The 25304-nt window shown below is 52.3% G+C and overlaps 1 protein-coding gene across 1 annotated transcript in view; it reads left to right on the forward strand.

The window, feature by feature from the left end:
- Window positions 1-20772: 20772 nt before the first annotated feature.
- LHX1 (LIM homeobox 1) overlaps window positions 20773-25304 on the forward strand; it is a 7168-nt gene continuing 2636 nt past the window's right edge. The window contains exons 1-3 of the mRNA XM_019636773.1: window positions 20773-21588; window positions 23491-23717; window positions 23812-24089. Of these exons, the coding sequence (XP_019492318.1) occupies window positions 21419-21588; window positions 23491-23717; window positions 23812-24089 (675 nt within the window). The 5' untranslated portion in view covers window positions 20773-21418. The remainder of the gene's footprint in view (window positions 21589-23490; window positions 23718-23811; window positions 24090-25304) is intronic.

Consider the following 25304-nt stretch of genomic DNA (forward strand, 5'->3'; position numbering starts at 1 on the left):
CTCTGCCCTGGGGAGGGAGAGGGCAGGGTGCCATCCTCCAAGCACCCAGCTCAGTGAGGGCTGCGGCCATGATGCCCCCCACCTGGAGATGCAGCCAAAAGCATGGCCGTCTCTGTACCCAGACTTCATGTATCATATTTTGTGCTGACTTCAGGCAACCAAGGGAGGAGGACACAGAGTTGTACTTTCCAAGTAGCTGGAAACCCTTAATCAATGTTAATTGGCTCTAATTAGCATATGTTAATTAATGATATTTACTACAAATTAAAGGTATGAGTGCTCCCAGAGGGTTTCCTGTTCATCCAATTAGTGCCAATTAGTTGCAATTAACACGTGTAAATGAGATTCCATTGAACCCAAAACAAACAGCACAAAATCCCTCAGATTCCCTCTTGAACCTTTTCTGTCAGCCAGGGAGCTGAGGGTAGAGGTTGGGAAGTTGGGGGGGGGGCGGGGGAGAGGGAGAGAAAGAGAGAGAGAGAGAGAGAGAGAGACCGAGACCCTTGGGCTGACCTCCTGGAGCAAGATACTGACTCTCCATGTACCAGAGAGGAGAGAGGGAAAAACCAAGTTGGGCTAAGCTAGCTGCTGGACAAGCCTGGCTGCCCAGATGGTGGCCTCCTGAGGCCTTGACCATGCTCCTGAGGGCCATGGGCCATCCTTTGGGCATCTGTGTACCTGCCAGGTCCTAACCCAGCACATGGCATATAGTAGGTGCTTAGTAAAAATTGGCTGAATGAAAAGTTGGTGCTTTTGCAGCAAGGACCAATATTTTTAGATATAAAATTACAGGATGCATTGATTAGGAAAACAGGCAGTGTTCTTTTCTCCATAAGGCCTTCCCAATGACTACCAAAAAGTGTATTTCCCTCTATGATATCATTTTAATATCATCTGTGTATGTCTATGGAGATTTTACTTTACTGCCAATATTGCCATTCCCTAATTTTATTTCTTCTTCACTTAACTCCTACCTGAGGCCCAAACCTTGGTCATGGTGGTAACTAGGATATAAAGACAACCAGAAGGGGCTATCTTGAACAATGTAATACTACCCCAAATTCTCCACCACACAGAATCTTCTATGAAACTGTTATGTAAGGCATAGTTCCCAATAACTTGTTTATTCCTAACTCACTTTTGCTATTCCAAACCTTCCATTAAAGTTGATATTCATTATTTTAAAAATATTTGTTGGTCACTGTGTGCCAGGGGCCAGGGATACAGCAGTGAACAAATCCTTACCCCTGTGGAGCTCACATTCCACTGTGGATTTATTATTACCTCCCAATTGGGATTGTGATGTATTTAGAGTCAGAATTGGGTTCATATCCAAGTTCTGCCCCTCAGAAGCTGAGAAGAGGGGCAGGGTATTTTATCTGCCTAGGCCTCAGTTTACTGATCTGTAACATGGTTATAATATCTATGAGTATCTACCTATCTTACAGTCATGTAATTGGGAGGATTAAGCTTCCTCCCTTGGCCTGTTCATTGAGCGGAATTTGAAGTTAAGCCACAACGAAGGTAGGAGAGGGAGACAAAACTCAACCTGAGCCCACAAATAGAAGTCTGATTAAATCCTCTCTATATCAGGATCTCTACACCTAGGCTGGCCACAACAGTCCCCCGCACTTGCACAGAACTTCACAGTTTACAAAGCTGTTGCACAACCAGCCTCCCACAAGCCAATCCTCTTCACGCTGTGTTAAGTAAAAGGGACAGGGAGGAATCAGGTTAGGAAAGGGGAAATGCTCCCTGGGTCAAGTAGCTGCTGAGATGAGCCCAGAACTCCGGCTCCTCTCAGCACATCCTCCTTCATCCATGGCCTTTCTGAGTGATGGGAGATGTGAGTGGGGTCCAGAAGGGTCACTCCAGCTGGCCAGGAGCAGGGCTTGGCCCACCCGTCCTAGGATGAGCCTGGCCTAGGGTGGACCTTTGCACACCAAGGCTCCAGGACTCCTTCAGCTGGGCCAGGCCTCCTCCAGGTCAGAGATCACAGCATCTGCAGCTTTTGTGTACCCTCCCTCACCATCTCAACTCTGTCCCTATGGGTCCTCAGGCAGGGTGTTTGATCGTTTCAAATTGCCTCAGTGTCCCCTTTATAAAGCTAGAGAGATTCTGCCTAGATGGTCTCTAAGGCCTTTTCAGACTTGATGTTCTAGGATTTTGGATATCCTCTGAAGAATATAGGTCCCGTATATGTGCCAACATTCAGGGGCAACTAAATGGTTGATGGGCAATCAAAAATAGCCTTGCTTGCCCTCTTTCTTTGGGGGTCCATCCCACCTGTGATGGCCTAATGGGTCCCACCCCTCCCCTGTCCTTTCCCATCACTTTTACATCATCCTCTACTCCCACCCTGACCTTCTCCAGGATAGTGATGAACCACAGACATGGTCCCCAAGACACTAGGCCTCAGAAAAAGTTCTCCCACACTCTGATCAAATTCAAAGTCAATTTGGAGGCCAGAGGGAGGAATGGAGCTGATCCTGTTTAATAAAAATTGCTTAGCTGGATTATCTTCTGGGAGGGGCATGCGACTATAGAATGGATGTCTGCACTGGGCCTTTTTGGGGCTCAGTATTTCTTTCCCATCATTGCACCCCACCCCAGGGCCAGCAGAACATGTTGGGGGAAGTGTCTGGAAGCAAGTGGAAAAGACTTTCTCTAGCTGCCCTTCCTTCCAGCAACAATAAAACCACCACTATTGGATGCCTGCCATGTGCCAGGCACAGTGCTAGGCCATTTACTTGCATTCTTTCCATTAGAGGGGATGGCATTTGCTCCATTTCCATCTCCAAGTGCCATGGGCATCTTGGGCTGAGTCTAGCTAGCTTTGGGATGGAAAATCAGCCAAATATGACCTTCAAAGGTAGAGTAGGAAGGTTGCAGTGAAATATGAGGAAATCCCTACCTGCTGTGTCCCCACAACCAGTGTGCACCCACATGCACACCTGTGCATACACTCGCACAGGCACATGTGCACACACACATGGCCCCTCCTCTCTCTTGGCCAGGAGTATGCTGGCTCCACCAGTTGGTGGAGGATAGATCCAGGGCGAGGAGGCTGCCACTAAGAAAATTGAGTATAAGAAGCCAGGGACCCAGTGGAGTGAATTCTCAGCTTTCAAGGAGAAGATGTTGCCTCCAAACCAGGAGTTCTGGGAGCCCTGGAGACTCTAGGATGGAGAAAAGGAACACAAATGACGTGTCTGCTTTTTATCCCACTAATGCCTCTTGAGAAGTGATATCTCTCTAAAGCCAAAGTTCCTGTGATGAGGCTTAACATGGCCACTTTGAAAAAAAATAAATAAAAACCTCAGCTCCAGGAATGTAACAACAGAAAATAATTAAGGTCTAATAAGGTCAGTGTTCCACCTTAACACCTTTTCAGTTCCAGTTAAAACCTCTACTAATTTGCCAAGAAAAACCAGCCTCACTTGGGTCTTATTATTTGAATCACGTCCTGTCTCTTAATTTAAACGAGAGACTCACATAAGGATTTTTTTTTTTTAAATTACAATGCCGACTTTCTTCCAGTTGATTACGGTATATGACTCTCTGTTGGAAGGCCATTATTTTTTGCTATGATTTACAAAGCATTTAAAGCGAAATCAATGTAATAAATATTGAAGTATTGTAATAGATAATTCCATATATTTAACCGGAGACACAGCACAGCCCTGGTTTGGGCAGCCAGGAGAGGAGCAGGGAAAAGATGGGGTGGGAGAATGACCTGATATTTGCTCAAAGGGTGACGTCTCCTCTTTTCTCCTGGCTTCATTCAGCCAGGATTCACTGAGTGCTCTGTAAGATCTGCACACTGGACTTGAGACTGTGGCGAGCGTGGGGTGCCCAAACCATGATCTCCAGGTGCTGTAGACTCTTTGGAGAAATTCCCCTGCAATGAAGGCACCAGTAATGGAGGCCATTAGAACCTGCCCAAGGGAGCCGTGTGATGGGGAAAGGGTTCTGAAGAGGGAAAGACCCACCAGTGAGGGAGGCACATATGGGGCACCAGCCTATGGGTTGGCCCCATAACACACCTCTAGTGCAGGCAACGTTTTCTGTCTACAGAGCCATTTGGAGGTCTTCATAAAGATTTTGTAGACCGTACACTGCAGGCTTGTGATGGAGCATGGGTAGGGTACGTGCGCGCGCACATGCACACACACACACACACACACACACACACACACACACACACGAGACACATGCTCACACATGCACACGCACACCCACGTTTAGCAGATCTTGGAGGAGGAAGATGTATTATCCCTTGCCTTCCCATCCCAAGCCTGAACCGGAGCCCCAAGTCACTAGCTCTGAACATTTTCCACCATAAATCCCAGGAGGGGGCACACAGAGGGAAAGGGAGCAGAAAGAGATTTACAGCAAACTTGCTTCCTGACACCTCTTGGCCCATCCCATAAAATAACAATATTGCCAAATAAATCACACAGAGTCTCAGGGGATCTTACCCTTGTCCTTGTGGGGTCTTTGGTGGAAGTCAGTGGGACATGGTCAGAGGATTCCACCCAGCTGGGTTCTCCATGACAACATCAACCTTGTACAGCATGGGGTGGGGAGGTTGTGTTTCAGATCTAATCTCTGGAGTATGAGGGACGGGGTGGGTGGAGAGAGCATTAAGCTATCATCTCCCTAGAGAGAGCATTGCATAAGGGATTCAGCATGGGCTTTGAGCAAATCCAGCTGAAATTCCTAGCTGTGTGTCTTTGGGCAAGTTACTTAACCTTTCTGAGCCTTGGTTTACTTCTCTGTAAATGCAGGACATAGACTATCCACCTAACAGAATATGTGTGAAGATTTGTTGAAACTAATGTATGCCAAAGTGCCTGGCATATAGTAGGTACTCGGAAATAGGTCTGATTCAGGGGAACTGAAGGGGCACAGCCTTGAAGGAGTGAGTATGTGTGTGGGGGTGGGGGGACGCTCTAGCCTGAGCACCCCCAGTATCTCCAGCCGCAGGAGGATCAGGAGTTCACCCGCAGGGCAGCTGTCAGCAGCTTGGTGGATGGATGAGTGAAAGTGTAAGGGGTGGGAGGCAAAGGTGCTGGGGAGGGAGCCATCCTCAAATAAAAATGAAAGGAGCGTGGTGGGTGAAATAATGGAGCTGTTTAATAACAAGCCCCGCCCCAGGCACCTCTGCCCTGGCACCCAGCTCTCCTGCCCACCTCCCTCCAGTCCTGTGCCTGTCCCCTTTTCTGAAGTTCCCCTCAACATAAACACCCATTAATGTCCCTGATCCTTTTGGGCAGCCAGAGAGCAGGGGAACCCCTTCCCAAGTCCCCGGGCGCCTGCCCCCTCCCAGCCTTCCACATCGTCCACTGAGGGGTGGCTGGGATTGGGACTCTGGGGAACCTGCTCCCAGAGTCATGTCTGGGCAGATTAGTACCCCAAAGCTGGCAGGCTTATTAGGAGGCCTTTGTGGGGGAGGGGGTTGGGGGAGGAGAAGGGGATTTTCCCATTCTCTGAGCAACTGGATTACACTGTTAGAGGATTAGGGAAGAACTCGCTGCTTAAACTACCTCTTCACAACCCCAGTCTCTGCCCTGGCTCTCAGCTTCCTACATTCTCAGTGGGGATCATAAGGAGCCTTGTCTTGCCTTTAAGGTGGGTTTTGTTGTTGTTTTTTTGTGAGCTGAGTCATCCTTGAGGGCAAAACCAAGTCTTTTCTTCCCCTCACCCCCCAAAGTCATAACACCAAAGGACTCAAAAGAGATCAGCTGACAGTCAACCTCCACTAACCCTCACCTTCCACGAAGACCTCAGCTCTGAAGATGGATCTGGAAGGTGTGGCTCAGAGAGGTGAAGTGACTTGCTCTGAGTCACACAGCAAATAAAGAGCAACCAAGATGGTTTCCTGACTGTGGCTGGCTTGATGGGAACATGTTCTCTGCAGAGTGAGCCAGGTCTATGCCAGGGACTGGAAGAGCCCAAGACTCTACTATTCTCCCTTACTAGGAGTTTCCTTCCTGGGCTTTCCTCAGACCCAATATGAGTTTTAGAGGGAAGGGAGCCCTGCTCCCATTGGGTCTCTCAAGCTGCAGTGGACCAGACCATAGCAGATGGGGGAGGGGAGGGGAGGTAGGAAGGAGATTAGGTTTAAAGACTTTACAGCCTTAAAACCTAGTCCCAGCACTACTACTTAACTTGCTGTATGACCTTGGGCAAACCACCTCCCTTTCAGAATTGTTTTGAAGGTAGTGTAAGAGCATCAAGTATAGCACCTGGTACATACTAGCTGTTCAAACTAATGATGGAGGCAAAATTGGAAGTGATTTCATATCTTTAACCCAGAGCTGTACCCATTCCCCGGAACAAGAGACTCCACTGCACATTCAAACAACTGGTTCTTCCCACTAGGAGGGCAAATCCATCATGTTCAGCAACTGTTGGCCTCCCCCACCTAGTGTAAGGTTATTGGGGGGTCACGCCCTCACACCTTGTGTTCACTTTCTAGAAAGAGGCCAAAGCCCCCACTCTAGCCTCGTGTGGCCCCTAGAGGCCTTTAGCTGACAAAGTGGTCATCTCTGACCTTCCTAATGGCCTGTGTTCCTTCCAGCCAGAAAATTCTATGATCCTGTGACCTCTAAAAGCCCTGCCCTACTAATGGTTTTATGATCTTCCCGAGGAATCCTCTCTTTGCCCTCCCTAACCCCCATCCCCTTTCAGTAGGTCCTAGTCAAAATAAACAACATTTATGACCAGAGTAGGATTCAAGGTCCGCACTGCAAACAAATGCGGAGCTCTTTGAAGGTGCCTGGGGAATCCATCACATCCTGGGGTGTGATGCTCCCCAGGCCTAAGAGGAGGTGGGCTCTGGGAAGGCATGCAGGCGTGGGAAGCTGACTCTGGATCAGCTTTAGAATCTCAGATTTAGAATCTGAGGACCCTGTGCTGTGTCTGAGGCTTCCTCCCCAGCACCAAGCCTGCCCTCCCTGCAAGGGAAGCAAGGGGAGAGGAGGAAGAGAACTGGGCACAGCCTGACGTGTCCACCGTGATCAGTAAACTTTCCCATCCTGTGTGTGCAGGCCCGCTAGGGGGCCACGGCATGGCCTGCCATGTTATCAGGGGAAAAGGGGACAAAATTCAAGAGTGGGGAAAAAAATAAAGAGGCAAATGGAGAAATTCTAAGCCTGCATGGATGCGAGGGTTAGAGCCAACACCACACAGGTCTCAGGCCCCATTTCTACCTCCAGTGCCCACCTGGATGGTGGAGCAACAGTAACCACCTTGGGACACCCTTCCTAAAGAAAACCAGTCCAACCACCCACAGGAGAAAATCAGCCAGCAGAGGTCAAGAGAGAGAGGGAGAGAATAGGAAAGAGAAAGAACCAAGCTCCATTCTGAGTTTCTCTGGGAGGCCCTAAACATCAACTTTAGTGAGAATACTGAGGTGGAGGCCCTCCATCCAGAATGAACCCCTCCCGCACACACCCTCTTCAGCATTTTCAAGGGGCTGACAGCTGCAGCCCATGTTGTCTCAGCTCTGCCTTCTGCTTGCCACTGTAGATGAGATGCTCAGCCTCCTCCTCCAGGTGTGGCTGCAAACAGATTTGTTTTTAAGGAGGACTGGCTCTGCCTGGGGTACGGTTGTTGGAGAATATTATGGTAGGATTCCCAAAGGCCCAAGTCTGAGAGCAGCTTTCTAGGACACGCAGCTTTCATCAACCACCAAACGTCTCCAGAACTGGGGCGTGGGCCTAGGGGCTGGTGTTCTCTGACTCAGGGCTGGGGGAGGGAGGAAACGTTCCCCCAGGCCTGTGCCTTATCATTTACCCTACTAAAAATACTGTGCTACCTGACAGGTTGGGTGAGGAGCTAGACAGGAAATATGTGCAGGTATAGCAAGGTATCTATCACATTTATCAGGTAACCGCTTATAGCATTTGCATATATGGCATTATCATTAATGTTTGGTGAGTGAGGCTGAAGGAGAAGGAAGATTGGAACAAAGATGGAAGGGAACTAAGAGACAGCTAGAAATGTAGGTATGAGTTTTTCCAGGATAAATATAGTTTGTTCAAAAAGTATCCTCTTCCTGGGGCCAGCCGAGTGGCGCATTGGTTAGGAGTTGGCTTGGGACGCCAGCTCTGAGCAGCAGAGCCCCAGTTCGGATCCCACATGAGGGCCAGTGACACTGCCCTCTACAGCTAAGATGATGAACAACAGCTCGACCTGGAGCTGGGCTGGTGAGTGGCTGGCGTGGGCATAGGCTGCAGTGGGGCTGGCCAGCAGCTGGTGTGCGCTTTCTTGAGCTGCCGTCCAATAGCCGGCGAGCGACTGCCTCACCCGGGAAGAGCGCAATGATAATACCAACATGGGCCAGTGAAGCGATGTCCTCTACAACTAGACTGAAGAACAAAAGGACAGCAACTTATCTGTTCCCCTTCCCAATTTCCCAACACTGTTCCATTCCAATTCCCCAATAAAATTCTTAAAAAAAAAAAAGTATCCTCTTCCTAAACAGAAAGAAGAATTTTAATAACTTTCTATGATCTTATATGAGTGAGTTTAGAACTTTCAGCAGAATGCCCTGGTGTCCAGCACTGAGCTTTGTATATAAAAGGTCCATGGCATAGAGTTTCAGGGCTAGAAGGGCCATGGAGTGCATCTAGGCCAGTAGGTCTGTGATGGTTGAATATAGAATCACCTGGAGTGCTTCTAAAAAATAAGCTACTGAGTACTCATCTCCAGAGATTCTGATCTAATTGTCTGGGGTGGAGCCCAGGTGCTTGTATATTTTCAAAGCTCCCCATATGATTCTACTGTGCAGCCAGGGTTGAGAACCCCTGGTCTGGACCAGTACTTCACCTTACAGAGACAGAAACTGAGGTCCAGAGAGCAGGTTACTTATGCTCACACAGATAACTGGCAGCAGAACCAGGATCAGAGAAGCCACTCAGGTATCCTGACTCATTTGGTAAATGAGCAAATAGAAGACTGATCCTCTTTTGGAGGCATCTCTGTCTGCAGAGACCAGCTACCCAGCCCTCCCCGCCGCCCCCCCCACACACACACACACATTTTCATATTATTTTCATCAGAGGCCAAGCAGGCTGGCATCTTGACACTGCTCCTCATGGTCTCTCATCCTGAAAGCCTCAGGGCTCACACAGGGCAAACACTCCATTCAGACGCTGTCTGCCAGGTATGGAGCCTCCGAGAGTAACAAGGCAGTGATTGCACCTTGCCCTTGGAGTGTCAGTGTATGCCCCAGAGCAGGGGTGCAGCAGTGTGTGAGTGCAGATGTGCACACACACATAGATGCACGCTTGTGTAGGAGCCTGTGCAGAGCACTTACATGCGTATGTATAAATATCCAATGTGGGATAATATTTGTGTTTATGTCGGCACCCGTTTACGCGGCAGGGTAGCTGTGTAAAAAAAAATATGTATAAGTGCACCAAAGATTCTAAAATGCTAATAGATGTGTCGTCTGTGATTATGTACAGGTGTATAAAGCTGGATCCATTTTTACAGAGTCTACACTTACATTTACCAATGGAGACAGATACACGACAATATGTAGGGGCCTGACTGGCCATGTGAATGTGTGTAGCTGGCAGTCTCTGTGTGCAGGGTCCAAGGTTATGTGGAGAGAAAAAAGGATTCTGCTGTTTTCATCATATTTTTCCTAAGTAATCATTGGGAAATACACGTGTCAGAAAACTATATCTTTCATGTTTAAATATATCTTGGCATATATAAATGAAACATGATTATTGTGCCAACTGAGATGCTACACATTAACATTGTTTATCATTGATAGAATTAAATAACCCATGCAAGGCCCTAGTAGCATTTCTTACAATTTTATTTAACACTGTTTTGGCCAAGCAGCATTTGGCAAACACTACAAAAACACTGTAGATTACTGCAACATATGCATAATTTGTAAGATATAATATATAAGACATGAGAAGTATAACAAAGGAGTGTCATCTAAAAATTCCAACTGTCCCCATCTTTCTTTGGGCTCCACTTATTCCCCCCATCCCTCCCCAAACCTGATTAAAACCCATCCCTTCACACTTCCCTAGGAGGTCCCTGCATTTGTATTCAACAGAGATAAAATGGAGGGTGAGGATTTGGGGTGGGGGAAGAGATAACACTAAGACCAGGTCTCTGGAATGTTTCTACTCCTCCCCAGTCTGTCAGGAGCAGGCCCAAGCCCCAGCATGTGTTAAAACAGGGAGAACCAAGGAAGCATTTTTATAGGTTCTGCAGACCCTTGGGTTGACTGACAAAGTTAGTCATTCGGAATGAGTAAAAACAGCATTGAACTTATCAAATTAGTAGTAAATCCTTCATTAAAAAGATTCATAGAGGTGGCTCCCTGCTTCTCTTTTTTTAAGGGAAAGCTGTATCCTCTCTGGAGCTCAAATGAGAACAACCTTACACATAGGTACAGGCCTGCCCGCTCACCTTTCAAAATGGGTGCTGGCCAAGGACCTAGAATGGTGGCTAAATGATAAGTGACCTGAGAGAAAAGAAACACCCAAGCTCTGGGAAGGCTGGGATCTTCATCGACAAGTCCAAACTTGAATACGAGCAAGAAAATGGTAGAACCACAAATGAGGGTCATACAAGCTGAAAAATGCTTCGTTACCAGCCTCTGGGCAGTTAAAGTGGTTGCATTCACTTCTCAAAGATTATGAATAAATGACACCTGTAGGTCTTCCCAAAATTTGCAAAGGATTTCTTAATCTCCCAGGAGCCAGGGCCAAGATCCCACATGGAACGTCAAAGCCCTCCTCTGTAGGATCTGTTTTTACCACCACTGGACCTCATTTTGGCACGGCAGTATCAAGATTAAGACAAGCGAGCTCCCTACACCTGCTTTCCTACATTTTAAGTTTCTCTAATATCTTTACTACTGAGACCCCGGAGGCCTCTGAGGAAAAGACTAAATGTGGCCAAGTATAAACTGAACAATGATTGGACCCAGCCCCACTCCCCAAATCCTCTGTCACCTGCAATGAAGCAGTCATCAGAACTATCTTTCCTGGCAGGCAGGCCCTGGCCCCTCTCGGCCAGCAGGAATATCAGCCAACCTGCTTGGGGGACAGCTGAATGCCAGCACCAAAAGGTATCATATCGTCTTCACATCGCTCAAGTCAGGAAGTTGGCTCTCCAGAGCTTGATGCCATGAGCTGTCTCCTGAGTGAATAAAGAAAAAAAGAAAAAGGAAAGTTTCCTAGTGTTTGGATTAGAAGAATGGTAACAAACACCTATCAATGTGTGTGTCCCTCCCCAAAACACACTCTCTCTCTCTCTCTCTCTCTCTCTCTCTCCCCCTCCCCCCCCCCCCCCCACACACACACACACACACACACACACACACACACACACACACACACACATCCTGTCCATGCAGACAAATCATGAATCATCTCCGTGGCTGAACATTTTAGTGTTCAGTAATATTCTCAGAGGCCCAAGGTTTTCAGGCAAATCCCAGGTCTGTGCACAAGGACACTGCATAAATCCCTCCCCTTATGAAAGGCTGGTCTGAGCAGATGGGACCACTCTTAAGTAAACTGCTGAGCCCTCCCTTGTCCATCTCAGGAGGAGCAGCAGGGGGCTGGCTCTACCAGCCCTGAGAGCAGAGAGCAGCAAAAGCTGCTAATTCTGAGGCTAATGTTCACATCCCCAACTTATCTCTCTGAGGGAGGTGTGCGTTTGACCACACAATCCTCCCTTCCCTCCCCCAAAGGGAAATCAGATCTCGAAGTCAAACTGGAGGAGGCCGCTGCAGACCAAGTGGTGATCAGAGCTGGGAAAGCAAATATGAGCACTGGAGAGCTGGCCAGGGCTAGGAGGAGGTAAGAGGTGAGAGGGCTCCTCAAACCGTTTCTTTTCATGCTAAGTCTGGGGAAATAACCACACAACGGCTCCATGTTCTGATAACTTGCTTGCCTCATTATATTTATTAAATAAGAAGTTTTTTTTAAAAAAAGAGGGACCAGATAATTAAATACTCGGCTTCCTCCAGCCCGTTCTGTCTGGCCCCCCACCTGCAGCCTAGGCCAAATATATACGCTGCACCACCTACCACCCCAGCCCTTACTCATCTCCCCAGGTGTGTCAGGAAGACATAAGGCAGGTGGATGAAGAGAGAGACAGACCCGGCCACTCCAGGTGCTCACCAGGAAATGCATGGACTGTGAAATTACACTATGGCTGGACAACTTACCACCACACTGGAACCCTTGGGGTACTGAAATAATTAGCTTGCTAATCAGCTACACCTTGCGTTTTCCTCTCTTCCTGGAAAAAAACAATTGCAGATCGCATTCACATCAGGTTCCTATGTCAGTCACTTGGAGACAAGCAATGCTTAGGAAGAAATATACTCTCTGCCTACATGTAGACTGAAATGGGTTAGACCCGGTTAGGCCTCCTCCACTTCCCCACCTCTTCCCACCAGGCCTGGGGGCCACACAGAGACAGAACATTTCTGGAGGTGCAGGGTTTTTTACGTCCATGCCATAGAGCTTTTCCATCTCCGTTAAGCTTTCTCGCTTTCGGCCCTCTGTAGCCTGCTTGCTGGCGCTAAACAGCCCGAGATCCATGTGGAGAAAAGAGGATTGATTAGAATCGTAATAATAATCCCCCGCCATCCGTCCGGCTTTAGTGTTCACAAAGTGTTTTCACACATTATCTCATTCAGCCAGAGGAGGCTGGAGCTGGAGGGACCTTAGCAACCATTTAGCCCAATCCCCTTGTGTTACACATGGGGAAACTGAGGCCTAGAAAGTTTAAATGTCTTCTCCAAAGGTCACAGCTAAGGACAGGGTGGCCAGGTCCCCATGTTCGTTGTCTACAGATCCTGCGTCACCTCTGATCTTCTGAAAAGAGGGAAAGAGCATGGTCACCTTTTTGTTCTACAGCGGATATAAACCAAGAAGTCAAAAATTAAAAGCGTAGGTCAGGAGAATGAATAAAAACAACTCTTGTAAGAAATTGTTTTGAGGGGGGTTGGGAATGGAGGAGATTAATCTTAAATCCTGAATGGAACATGTTAATTAACTCACTTCTCTGTCTCTTTGTCCCATCTCTTCCCTTCTCTCCAGGTTTAAAAATATGAACGTTAATGCAGTTTCAGATCTAAAGCTTAATTTGTCCATGGGGGGGGGAGGGGTGGGCGCACTTTTCTCGGATTCAAATCTGGCACCTATGCCCCCAGGATTCACAGCATAATGGGCTTGTGTGTGCATGTGTGTGTCCACTCAAGACACTGAATTTCGTGGAGTAAAACAGGCATCTTGATCCTTTCACAGATCAGATGATTTGCAAATTAATAGCTCTTTCCCCTTGAGGCTCTGAAGAGGTGAAAAAGATTTCTGGTGAAGGGGGTGGGGGAGGAAGGCAGAAAAATACAAAATGGGGAGAGGAAGTAAAACGGCATTGTATTCTGTAAGAAAATACTTCCCTGTGAATGGCACGCGTGTTTGCATGTGGGTCTGTGCATTTCCACAGGGCTGCCTTGCCCCGGTTGCCCGAGCCTGTTGGAAGGTAAGCGGTTCCTTTGTGTGTTCGTTTATTACTAAGCCCAACTCTTTTCCCTCTAAAACTCCTTCTTCTCCCTGTTGAGCTGACCATGCTTCTGGATTTATGAAGAGAGATGTTTTAGCAGAAATCCCCCAGAGTGTCCCATCAGCCCTAAATCCCAGGCCCGCTCACCCCCCCAAGACCCCATGACACACAGCATGCCAACACGGCTTCCTCTTGCCTATGCATTAGCCATCCATTGTGGCAACCTGACATCTCTCACACATAAAACCGTAAGAGAGAAATAAAATATCTGTCTCTTGGCGAAAATAAAGCTTTGCCTCCCTCCTGATGTATAGGATATAAAATAAAGCCGCGGCTCCAATAGTGGCTTTTCCTTATGCCGGAGTTGCCTTTGCACACACGGAGACAATGAAGACGGATGGTTTGGGACGAGGCCCAGCCTCCTGGGGCCGCCTTCACCCTTTTTTATTATCAACTCTCCCCCCTCCCTTCCTTTTTCTTTCTTCTTCACTTTCTTTCCTTTCTGGTTTGGATTTGCCTTTTATATGCCCTTCTCATTCTTTCCTTTGGAACTTTATTCCCTGGCTCACTTTCTTTCTAAAGCATGATAGACAGGGTGAGACACGCCAAGTTTCTCACCTTCTCAAACACACCTACCCCCTCTCCCTGTCTCTGTCTTCTTCAAACCCCCAACTCTTCTCTGGTCCCTATGACAAATTTTGCTGTTACTGCTTGGGGATTTGCTTTGGTCAAAGGCACAAATGTTCCCAAGGGACAATTAAGAATGTGTTTAGTGGGGTGGGGGGAGTGGATTTTTTTTCCTGGGGAGCTGTCCTTCTCCCCTCCTCCTTCCTCTCCCTAGGCTGGGTGGTTTATGGGTCTCAGCAGTTATTTATTTAGCCTCTGAGGAGGCCGACAGAGCAAAACTGCCACCTCCAAGGGGTGAGGGTTGACATTCACCTCACAAACCCAAGCCTCAAAGTCACATCATCAGACAACTTTTGAGCCTTGGGCCCCAGCCAATTTAGCTACCAAGGGTCTATCCAAGTCCAACACTTTCTCTCCTGCCTCTTTCCCATCCTGAAAACTGAGAGAACTATGGGGGAAAATAAGAGGAGCCCCTCTCCATGCTCATACAGATAGATAGAACTGTCCCCCGAGTCACACAGTCACAGAGACACAGTCACCTTCCTGCCTTCCTCTGTGGTGCACATGCCTACCTTTTTTCTCCTCTGTCCCCAGAGGCCTCACTCTCGCCAGGCGTGCATTGCTGTCCACTATGCTTCTGTGTCTCTCTACTCATGTCTGGGTGGGTTTGTCTCTAGAAGCCTCTTCCCATCTTTACCCTGTCCTCATCCTTCCTGCTGCTCTCTCTCCATCCACCCAAGGATGCCTCCCAGCCCACTCAAAACCTCACCTGCTCTACTAGGGACTGCAGGACACATCCCAGGTCCTGGGAAAACGAAGTAGTGACTAAAAGAAGGGGGACAGGGTCTGGGATCCTTGGGGAACAACAGGGGAGAGGGAGCTTTGGTGTTGCCTAGAGGTAGAAAATGTCCAGGAGAGGGGCAGTGGGTGGCTTTCAGCCTCTGAGATTGATGAAGGGCCTCATTGTGTGTGTGGAGGGCTCCTGGTCACGCCTAATCTGAGATCTTTATTAATGCAAACACGGAGGGGCTGATGAGGCAGCAACATCTGTTGATTCTGTCCCCCCAAAGGGGAGGAGAAGCTTAGAGCTGCCAGGTCCAGAAAGAACTCAACCCCAGTCCCAAAGGTGGTTATCTTGGGGGAGTCTCTCTCTCTCTCTCTCCACTTGATATCTCTCCAGATATCGGCAGTGACCACCTCCATTAGGTAAAGGGGAGAGAGTCAATTAGTGAGAGGATTAATTACTCGAAGGCACGAGCCCCGTTTGTCTTCCTTACTGGGTGTGTGTGTTCAGAGAGAGGAACACGGGCACGCACCCAAATACACATTGTTGTCACGCCGTCTTAAACGTTTTATTTATTTATTGGATTCGTGCCCAGAGCGGCTCACACGCTTTTCCACGAGCGCTGTCTCCCACCAAACACGCTGCCTGCTTTTCTCCCGCCTACGAATGTGCCTGTCACACACCCGCACGCCCTGGAGTCCTGCCTGCTGCCTGCAGGGTCCTCGGCTCTGCGCCTCTCCCCATCGCCTTTTTTTGTCACTGGGTGTCTTTCCGGGTCTTTCCCTTTCCTTTCCTCTACTTCTCCATGCATTTTCCCCCAACACGTCTTTGCCCCTTTTATCTCCGCTTGCTTTTCCGCATTCCTGTCTTCTTTTCATTGGTTTTCTGCCCTAATTCTCGGGTTCCCGTCCCTCTCCCTCGCTTCTTTCGCTACCCTAACTCCTGCTAACCCCTCTCCCTTCTCAGACATCCGCGTCCTCTCTTTGCTCCGCCGCGCTGTGCTGACTTGCATCCGAGCTCACCACGCTCCACCTCGCTCCCCTCCCCATGCCCAGGGACCCTCCAGCCCTCATGGGAAGCCAGCGTTGTATGCCCAGCCCAAGCGCACACCGTGAAGTCCCAGCCGGATGCTGTCCCTTTCCTGGCCTCTGGATTTCCCCCCCACCCTACCTCGGAAGACATGGCTGGGGCAAAGTACACCCTGGGCGAGGTGATCAGCCGCTACCCCAAACTTCTCTCCTTCAGTAGTGCACTGACGGAGGGGTCTCAAGCAAACCCTGTAACTTGGGGTTCTTCCCAAGGAGATAACACCGTTCCGTTCTCTTACTATGTGGTTCAGGGGCCATAGTGCTATCAACTGTAAAGTGCTGCACACAAATAGGCCATTTCCAGGAGAGCGTGATGGAGTGACATTAAGAACCTGAGGCAGGAGAGGTCGGACAGATCCGAGGGACCCTGGCCAAACAGTTTCTTGCGTCGCATCTGCGGCATCATCAACCGAGTCCGTTTGGAGTTTGCATGGCCTCCGGGACCCGCGGGCTCGCTCCCTCCTCCTTCTTCCTGGCCCCGCGTGGCTGCACTCCATTCCTGTGTCCAGGTGCAGGTAACCACCTAGAGTCCGTTCTGCCCCAGGCGCCTCCTCCCTTTGAGGCCTCGCCACCCGTTTCTGGGGATCGTGGGCTGGACTGGAGCGCAGTGGCCGAGGCGCTCGCCGCTCTGGAGGGAGGCGGGAATCAACAGCAGAGACCGGGCTGAGCAGGCTTTGGTTCTTGGGTAGCAGGAGCCACTGGGGAACCTAGGGGATTGAGGTCAAGTGGGGCTCGGAACCAAGGAGACGGCGGGGGCAGGGAGGGGGTGCGGGAGAGGGTGCCTTCAGCTCCCGAAAGTGCAGGGTGGCTGAGGAGGGCTGGTAGAACCCCCTCTGTGCCCAGTTGCCCTGAAGAGACCCTCCTCTGGGGCTGATCTTCAAGGAGCTTCTTAGAAGAGAAACCTATAATGTGAAAGCCCCTTCCTGGGTCCTCTGGGGCCTTTTCCAAGAGTGCCTGGGCATGAAGTGGAGAGGGTTGTGCATCCACTGAGGAACCTCACGGCATCCCGTCCAGAATTTATTTGACCTGGGGCAGTGTACATGGTTATGGGTCTGAGTGACTTCGAGGGTGTTGGGTAGGAAAGCTCTGTGCACTTCATTTCAGGACGCAGGCAGTCGTTGGCGGGGAGGATGAGATGGGAAGGTTGGTGCTCTTCACCCAGCAGACATTGGTTTAAATGCAGAACTGAGCTGAGGGGCTTCGGAGATGGTGAATTTGGAAAGCTGAGTCAGTTTTCTCTCCATGTCTCTGTGACCAATTACATTTCAAAATAAAAACTCAGTGGAAACGAAGAAAACATTAATCTAGTGTGCTGTCACCGTGAAGGCGTTAAATCTGGACTTTAAACCTAGACTCAGGAGCCAAGAGGCCGGCCTAGAGTTGTGCTCCCGGACCTCCTAGTAGACACTAGGGTTGGTTCTGTAGATCCTTTTATGGAGCCATCTGGACACAGGACGAGCTGGGTGCCCCGGAGCTCACGACCTGTCCTCACCCTTAACGCCTCTACCGAGCTGGTTTGCCGGCCGTGATGGCCCTCTTTCCCCCATGTCAGGATCCCAAGGTCCCTGCAACCCCGAACTTGTGCAGCAACCTTCTCCTTCTCCTGCCCACTGCGGGCTTTGGGTTCAGGAAGGGCCGGCAGCCGGGTCCAGCTGTCACCCCACAGGTCCCCCGCCGACCGGCCCCCACTCCCATGGCTCCTCTGCTTTGCATGAGAAGGAGCCCAGCTGGGGCGGGGGCGGGGGCGAGCCACTCGGGACAGGGTCCGCTATAGATTCCAGAAAGGGGCGGTTGGATGGGGGGGCGATAGCTGCAAGAACCAAGACAGCTGGGGGAGTGAGGAACGTGGAGACCGCTGGACTGGACCTCACCCAGCTCAGCCGGCTTCCCCAGCGCCTGGGGTCCGGTGGAGAAGGCGAACACCCCTCCCTCTTAACGCAGCTCTAAGTGCCTCTCCCGGTCCCGGAGTACCGTTACGGATGGGCTTGCTCCAGGAATTGTCCGGTCCGCAGGTGGAGCACAAAGCCAAGTCTGAGCCCGCGAAGCCGGCCTGCTGGGTTGGAAAACCGCCCTCCCATCCCCAGCCTGGGAGAGACTCGCATCCCCAGCCACCCTCAGAGGGGGCTGAGGCGAGAGAGATAACCAACCCCAACACCGCCCAGCGAGGAGCCGAGAGAGAGAGAGAGAGAGAGAGAGAGAGAGAGAGAGAGAGAGAGAGAGAGTGAGTGTGTGTGTGTGTGTGTGTGTGTGTGTGTGTGTGTGTGTGTGTGTGTAGTGGGGTGCGGCGGAGGCGTTAGAAGCGCGCGGGAGGACTGGATTTCGGCTTCCAATGAAAAAGGTGACGCGGACAGCAAGGCGGGGGCTGTTGGCAAGCCCCGGGTTTGCAGGGCAGTGCTAGCGGAGGCTTGGAGGCAGAAAAGGGACGTTAGCAGAACCCTAAAACCCCCGTCCCACAGAAGCGCAAACCAAATTCGCATTACGCGTTTCCCGATTCGTCCGAAAAGGGTATTCCATTTGCAGAGGGCTGGATTCCCTTACCACCCGTGCTCAAGGCAATGGGGTTTCATTGCGCATTTTTCCCGGGTTAGCCTCGGGCCCTGTGTGGGATGTCTCAGCCCCGCATCGCGAGTGGGGGCAAAAGGCCAAGCCCCAAATACCGGCTAGACCCGACTGGCTGCCCATCCTTACTTCCTTCCACTCTAGGGCCGAATGCATTTTCCTAACACCCCCTCTCCCACAAAACAAAAATGAGGAGCAAAAGATCAAAACTGCTCAGCCCTGCTACTTTCAAACTTAGGGAGGTTAAGCACAGAAATGGTGCTGTGGAAACGGAATTTGGTATTTGACTGGTATGGGCCAGGGAACGTGAATGACTCATCGAGGCTAGCTAAGGCTTTCAGGACCCGGACGCAACCCCCATGTCCGGGATAATCCGCCCCCCGTGGGCAGTGGTCCAGAGTTTATACTCAGAGCAGAATTAGGGAGGTATGGGCTCTCTCAGAGTGAACTACCGAGGATGTGCACAGTTGACGGTTGTCTGGGGAACTTGGTGCCAACCAGAGGCCTGGAAAGGGGGAGGACAGAAATCCAGGCCCGCCCTGCCCGTGTGCTGTACACCCCAATCCACTGCAGCCTCTCTGTGGAACCCCTGGGACATTCCTCTATTCTTCTTCCCACCGCCACTATCACCACTCCACCCCACCCCCCAGCCGCAGCTGGAGCCCCGCGGTCTCCCGCCTCGTCGCTTGTTTTTGTATGTAAAAGGTGTCTCCGGATCACAGTTTCCTCCCAATTTCTCGCCCAAGTTGTAACTCTTCACCGGAGGCGCTTCCCCACCCACTCCTTTCCCCCTCCCAGGCGCCGCGCCTCCGGTCTCCCCCGCCCCCACCAGGAAATCGCCGGAATCAACTTTCCAAGACCCCGCTGCGGGAAACAGACACCCAGATCTCCCAGAGACCCGGACCCTGTGGACTTTGGATGGATTGGGGGAGGGGGCACAGAAAGGAGGACCGGAGGAGGGAAAATCTGCGGCCAAGTGCCCTCCCTCCACCACTTCCCCAGAGGCGCGCGGGGCAAACTTCTAGGCCAAGAAAGCAAGTAGAAGGGGGGGGGGGGAGCCAATACCCAATGAACTGCAAAGCCAAACTGCACCAGGGCCGCCAGGGCTCCCGGACCCAGCTGCACCCCAACCTTCAACAAGGCTTACACTAGGATTACACCCACCCTTCAGAACTCTGCCTTCCGCCTGCGCCTACTCGCGTGTTCTCTCAGTCCCTCCCACCGAACCCGACGCCTTACCGGAGCAGGAGGGAGCCCGGGCACCTTGCTGCCCGGCGCCCGCACCACGCGGGGCCGCGATTGCGGCCGCCACTGATCCTCTAAACGCGGTCTCCCCGCACTCTCCCCGGCCGGGGGGATGCAGAATGGTTTACAGAGGGACCGCGAGCCGCTGATTGGTCGCAGGCCGTCGTGACGTCGGCGGGCGCTGCATTAAGGCGAGGGGGCTTCCAGAGCTCAGCCAACAGCCAGGAGCAGTGACCGAGCCGCCGGAGCTGGGGAGAGACGCGCTGGGGCGGCGGACTGGGCCAGGAGACCAGGGACAGAGGGACGCTTGTCCAGGAAGGGCCAGCAACGAACAGCGGCCCGGGCAGCGACAGCTGCGGCCGGTGCCGAGCTGTTCCCGCGGCGCAGAACTCTAGCCGCTGCACCAGGACGTTTTTAAAAGCTCTCCAAGCTACTCCCCCTCCTCCCGACTCCTCTCGCCGCAAAAGAAAAAAAAAAAAGGCTAGAAAGGAAACCCATATTTGCCACCACAACGAAAAAACAGGGGAAAAGGAAAAGTCGAGCGACTGTAGGGTTGGACGCAGGCAGCCGGAGCGTGTGCCAGCGATGAGGGGCTGCGCGCCCAGGCAGCCGCGAATTGTGACTGGAGCCACGATGCACGGCCAGGCGCGGTGAGAAGCCAGCCCGTATCATCTTCTCGAAGGAGTCCAGGCGCAGGGAGGGCGGTCCTGAGAACACGGAGGCCGCCAGGCAGGCCACGGGTTGAGGTGACGGGGCTGGGGTGGTGGGAAGCGAGCGAGCGCGTCTGGCTGCGTCCGCCCGGAGTTGTGCCTCTCTCCGTTCTCGATTGACACAAACACTTCTCCAAAAGGGGGGAAATCTAAGCAACAACTACAGTCAACAACGAGATCTTCCTTCTGCCCTCCCCTCCCCCCCCCCCACCGCGGGCGCCCAGCGCGTCCCGACCCGCTGCGCGATGCCGGCAGTTTAGGATCCAAAGCTTCTCTACTCATTTTGTTGTTTTCTTTTATAAAAGAGGAGGGGAAACCCCGGTGGCTGAAAGCCGGGCACACACACACCCACCCTCATACCCCGACAAAAGCAGATGCACTTTGACTTCTGACAGCTCTACCTCAAGCCGGAGAGAACTCAGCGGCGCTTTCCCTGCAACCCGAGCTCGCCGCGTCGTCCTCTTCCTTCTCCGTCTCCGTCTTATTTATTTACGTCCCCGTCACTGTTCTCGGTGACCTTCACTCCTTCGCGGGCTCTGGGCAGAAGAGTCGCTTTCGCACCCGCCTGAGACTCTTCCTCGCCCCAGGAGCTGCCGCGGCGCTTCTGTGCCCCGGGGCCCTGGGACTCCCGGGCTGCACACCACTGAGGTGCTTCCCGGTCCCCATTTGCCTCGTTTCCCCCTCTTTTGATTTTCTGGTGCGGGTTTTGGCCTCCACTGCCGAGTAAGCCTCCTCTTTTTGGAGGGCCTGGAGAGTTCGTGCCAGTCGTCTTCGGAAGTCACCTCCTCGGCCCTACCTGCTCTTCTCTCTCCGGGCCTCACCCGACCAAACCAAAGACCATGGTGCACTGTGCCGGCTGCAAAAGGCCCATCCTGGACCGCTTCCTCTTGAACGTGTTGGACAGGGCCTGGCACGTCAAGTGCGTCCAGTGCTGTGAATGTAAGTGCAACCTGACCGAGAAGTGCTTCTCCCGGGATGGCAAGCTCTACTGCAAGAACGACTTCTTTCGGTGAGTACATCCCTCGAGCACCTCTGTTGCGCCCTTCCCGCGGGCTCTTCCAGGCCAGCTACGGATCAGAGGTCAGCGTGGCCTCGGCGGCCGCGTTAGTAACTACCTTCGGAGAGGGTAGCCAAGTCCCACCGGCGCCCGCCTCTTCGCCAGCTGGCGCGCTGGGCGCTTGGGACGCGGCCCTGCTCGCGTCCTGGAAATTGTGGGTCCGGGCTTGGCTGCACGTGCCCGGGAAGAAAAGGTCTGAGCTTGGAGAGAGGCAGCGCAGTCTCGGCTGTTAGTAGTCCCCGCTCTTGTCTTTCTCAGTGCGCGGACCTCTCCAGCGACTGCATTCTTGAGTCCTGGGTTGCCCCCTCTCTGGACTGAGCTTAGAAACCGGGGCTAATTCCATGCTATTGCCTTTTCCGTCTCCGAGAGGTCTTGGCGTGAACCGCCGAGCCTTTTCCATGGAGTGTCCAAGTGGCCTGCCTTGGCAGCGACAGAGAAAAGCTCAGTCCTGATGCCTATCCCGCACATCCAGGGTGTTCCCCAAACCCCAACTGGCCTCCAAGAACCGTCCTGGGTTCACTGCTGCAAGGTGCCAGTGAAATGCCCCGAGGCTTCAGCCTCGGCGAAGACCTTTTCCCCTGCTTTCCCTCCGCTGCCCCAGGTTGGAGAGAGGTTGGGTCTCCGCCAAACGCGGACCTCGGTTCTGAGGCGAGGGTTCCACTCGGAGCTCTCCCAGGCACTGCCCGCTCCCCTCCAGCCATCTCTTTTCGAAACCCGGAGAAAAGTCGAGATTTCTCCGTCGCCCCTCCTCCGTTTAGCATTTCAACTGTATTCCCTTAAACTCACTATCTTGCCAGCAAATCTGTACAAACACACAAGTCAACAGAAAACAACAGAAGCAAATGCGAATTGTAATCCCCTTGTTTGGGTTTGAAATCTCCCAGTTTACTGGGCTGACTTGGTTTCTTCTGAGTTTGTGGTTACAGTTCAAACGTGTGTGTGTGTGGGGGGGAGGTGAGGGTTCAAAGCCACCTGTCCCCAATGCTGCCCCAGAACGCCTGGCTCCACGGAGCAAAGCGTTGTGCAGGCTGAGCCTCGGCAGGCCGCGCCAGGTTTCCCCGGTACTGACTGGAACCGAGCCGGGGAGCGACGAACCGTGCCGGCTGCCAGGGCCCCAGAGGCCTGGCTCCGGTAAAGCACGGCCAGGAACCTAGCGTCAAGCCTTTGCTCTAGCTTGCGTCAACCTGCCGGGCTTTGGGCTTGAACATGGCAGCAGTCCAGCTGCGGCCGTCTGGGCTCTCCGCGGCTGTTTTGTTTACCCGCGGCGGGACTGGACCTTGCCAACTCGCAGCCTGTGCGCGCGGGTCCTTTTGCGGCGAAGGAGAGGCGACAGTAGGAGAGATAAGCAGCGCTCGGGACACGTTTATATGGAACTCGAGCTCGAATTTGACTGTTTTTCTGAATCTAAGGAGAAAATAAGTGCCTCCCCTTTCCCTTTGCCGCCTTGCCACCTTTTTCGGTAGCTTTTTTCCCCCCTCAGGGACAACACTGGGCGTGAGGCTAGGGGTGGGGGCAGCATAGGCCCCTAACTCTTTCACTCTAACCATGTGTGTCTTCTCCCCGACTTTTCATGATGACCCCGCTCTCTCTTTGACTTCTTGCCTGCTTGATCGGCATTTTGCCTCTCTTTTTGGCCTCTTCTCTTCTCTTCTCTTCTCTTCTCTTCTCTTCTCTTCTCTTCTCTTCTCTTCTCTTCTCTCTCTCTCTCTCCCCGCCCCTCTCTCTCCCCCTCTCCCTCCCCCCTTTCCCTTTTCCCTTTCCTTTCCTCCTCCTTCCTCCACTTTCTACTTCGTTCATTCTCTTTCGTCTTTGCCCCTGTCTTTCCTTGTCCCTCATCAACCCGCCCCCCTGCAGGTGTTTCGGTACCAAATGCGCTGGCTGCGCGCAGGGCATCTCCCCTAGCGACCTGGTGCGGAGAGCACGAAGCAAAGTGTTTCACCTGAATTGCTTCACCTGCATGATGTGTAACAAGCAGCTCTCTACCGGCGAGGAGCTCTACATCATCGACGAGAATAAGTTCGTCTGCAAAGAGGATTACCTAAGCAACAGCAGTGTCGCCAAAGAGAACAGCCTCCACTCGGGTGAGGCCCCAATTCCCAACTCGCTATGGGCGGGCAGGTCCTGGGGGAGGAAGGCCCCCCCCAAAGCAACTGCTCACCTGTCCCTTCTCCCCAGCCACCACGGGCAGTGACCCCAGTTTGTCTCCGGACTCCCAAGACCCATCGCAGGACGACGCCAAGGACTCGGAGAGCGCCAATGTATCGGACAAGGAAGGGGGCAGCAACGAGAATGACGACCAGAACCTGGGCGCCAAGCGGCGAGGGCCGCGCACCACCATCAAAGCCAAGCAGCTGGAGACGCTGAAGGCCGCCTTCGCCGCGACGCCCAAGCCCACCCGCCATATTCGCGAGCAGCTTGCTCAGGAGACTGGCCTCAACATGCGCGTCATCCAGGTCAGGGTCCCGGCATGTCACTGAGTTCCCCTGAGACTCACATGGCTCCTCCAGGCCAGCGTCTAGGAGTGGAGCGAGTTGGTGGAGGCTAGCAGAGGGGGAGGAGAGACGCACAGACACACCCCTACGGTGCCACCTTTGAAGTGCCGCCTGGTGCGTAGAGCATCTAGAAATCGCTAGGTTTCCTCCTCTTGTCCAACTCAGGTGGTAGTGGTGGCGGAGGGACGGGGGCTCAGCAGGAGGCTCGAGGAGGGGACATTGTCAGACACCTCGTCTTGAGTTGGGACACTCTTTTTCTATAGCACTCACCCCTGTTCAGAAGGGGCAGAGAGGTGGCTGTGCATGCCGGAGTTAAATGGGTCCTCTGATTCTGCACAACATGATCTCCCTCTGCGTCCCCAACCCCAACTTTGTGGGTTTCTTGCTCCCGAGTTAGACAAGCTCCAGAACAGACTTGACCTCCGGAGAGAGGTGGGGCGTCCTGTTTTGAAGGTGAAGTGGTCGGGATGGGAGTCAGTCCTATTTCGAGCATTCCCGAATGGGATGGGGAGGGGAGGCGGCCATCTGAGCAGCTGTGCGTTGATGTGAGGATTGGAGAATGCGTGTGATTCGGTTTGATTCTGGGGCCCAAGATTAGGTGTCCGATTCACTGTGCTGGAGGCTCTATGCGACTATGGGTGGATATCCCTGGAAGGCTGTGTGTGCCTGGGCACACTTATGCAGGCTGCCTTCCGTGGGAGACCCTGTGGCCTCTGGGAGGCTGTGCCAACGTGTGCACATGTGAATTGGAGGTTGCAAGTCTGTGTCACTCTGAGTGAGAAGCTGTGGATAAGTATCTTTGGCACTGGGAGATTGTGCGTGGGTGTGAAAAGGATATTGTGCATTTGGTACCACTATCATTGGGAGACTGAGTGTCAACAGGAGGCTGTTTAGTTCTCTGTCACTATCATGCGGGGGAGGGGGCTGCCAGGAACCGTGGAACAGAAGCTGTGTGTGTGTCTGACAGTACTTGTGGGGGTTGAGTGTTTCTGTATACAGCTCCGGAGAAGCTGTAACTGACAGTGTGACTGTTAAAAACAAACTCCAACTGCCTCACTTTGGGCAGGGCGGCTTGCCCAGGACCCCCAGGCAGGAATCCTGTTCACCATTGCCTCAGGGGCCGCCCTGCGCGGTCCTACTCAGAGGAACCCCCGCCCCGCCCCCCCTGCTCACACC

The sequence above is a fragment of the Hipposideros armiger genome, unplaced genomic scaffold (genome assembly GCF_001890085.2).
Source record: "Hipposideros armiger isolate ML-2016 unplaced genomic scaffold, ASM189008v1 scaffold_29, whole genome shotgun sequence".
NCBI classification, from domain to species: Eukaryota; Metazoa; Chordata; class Mammalia; order Chiroptera; family Hipposideridae; genus Hipposideros; species Hipposideros armiger.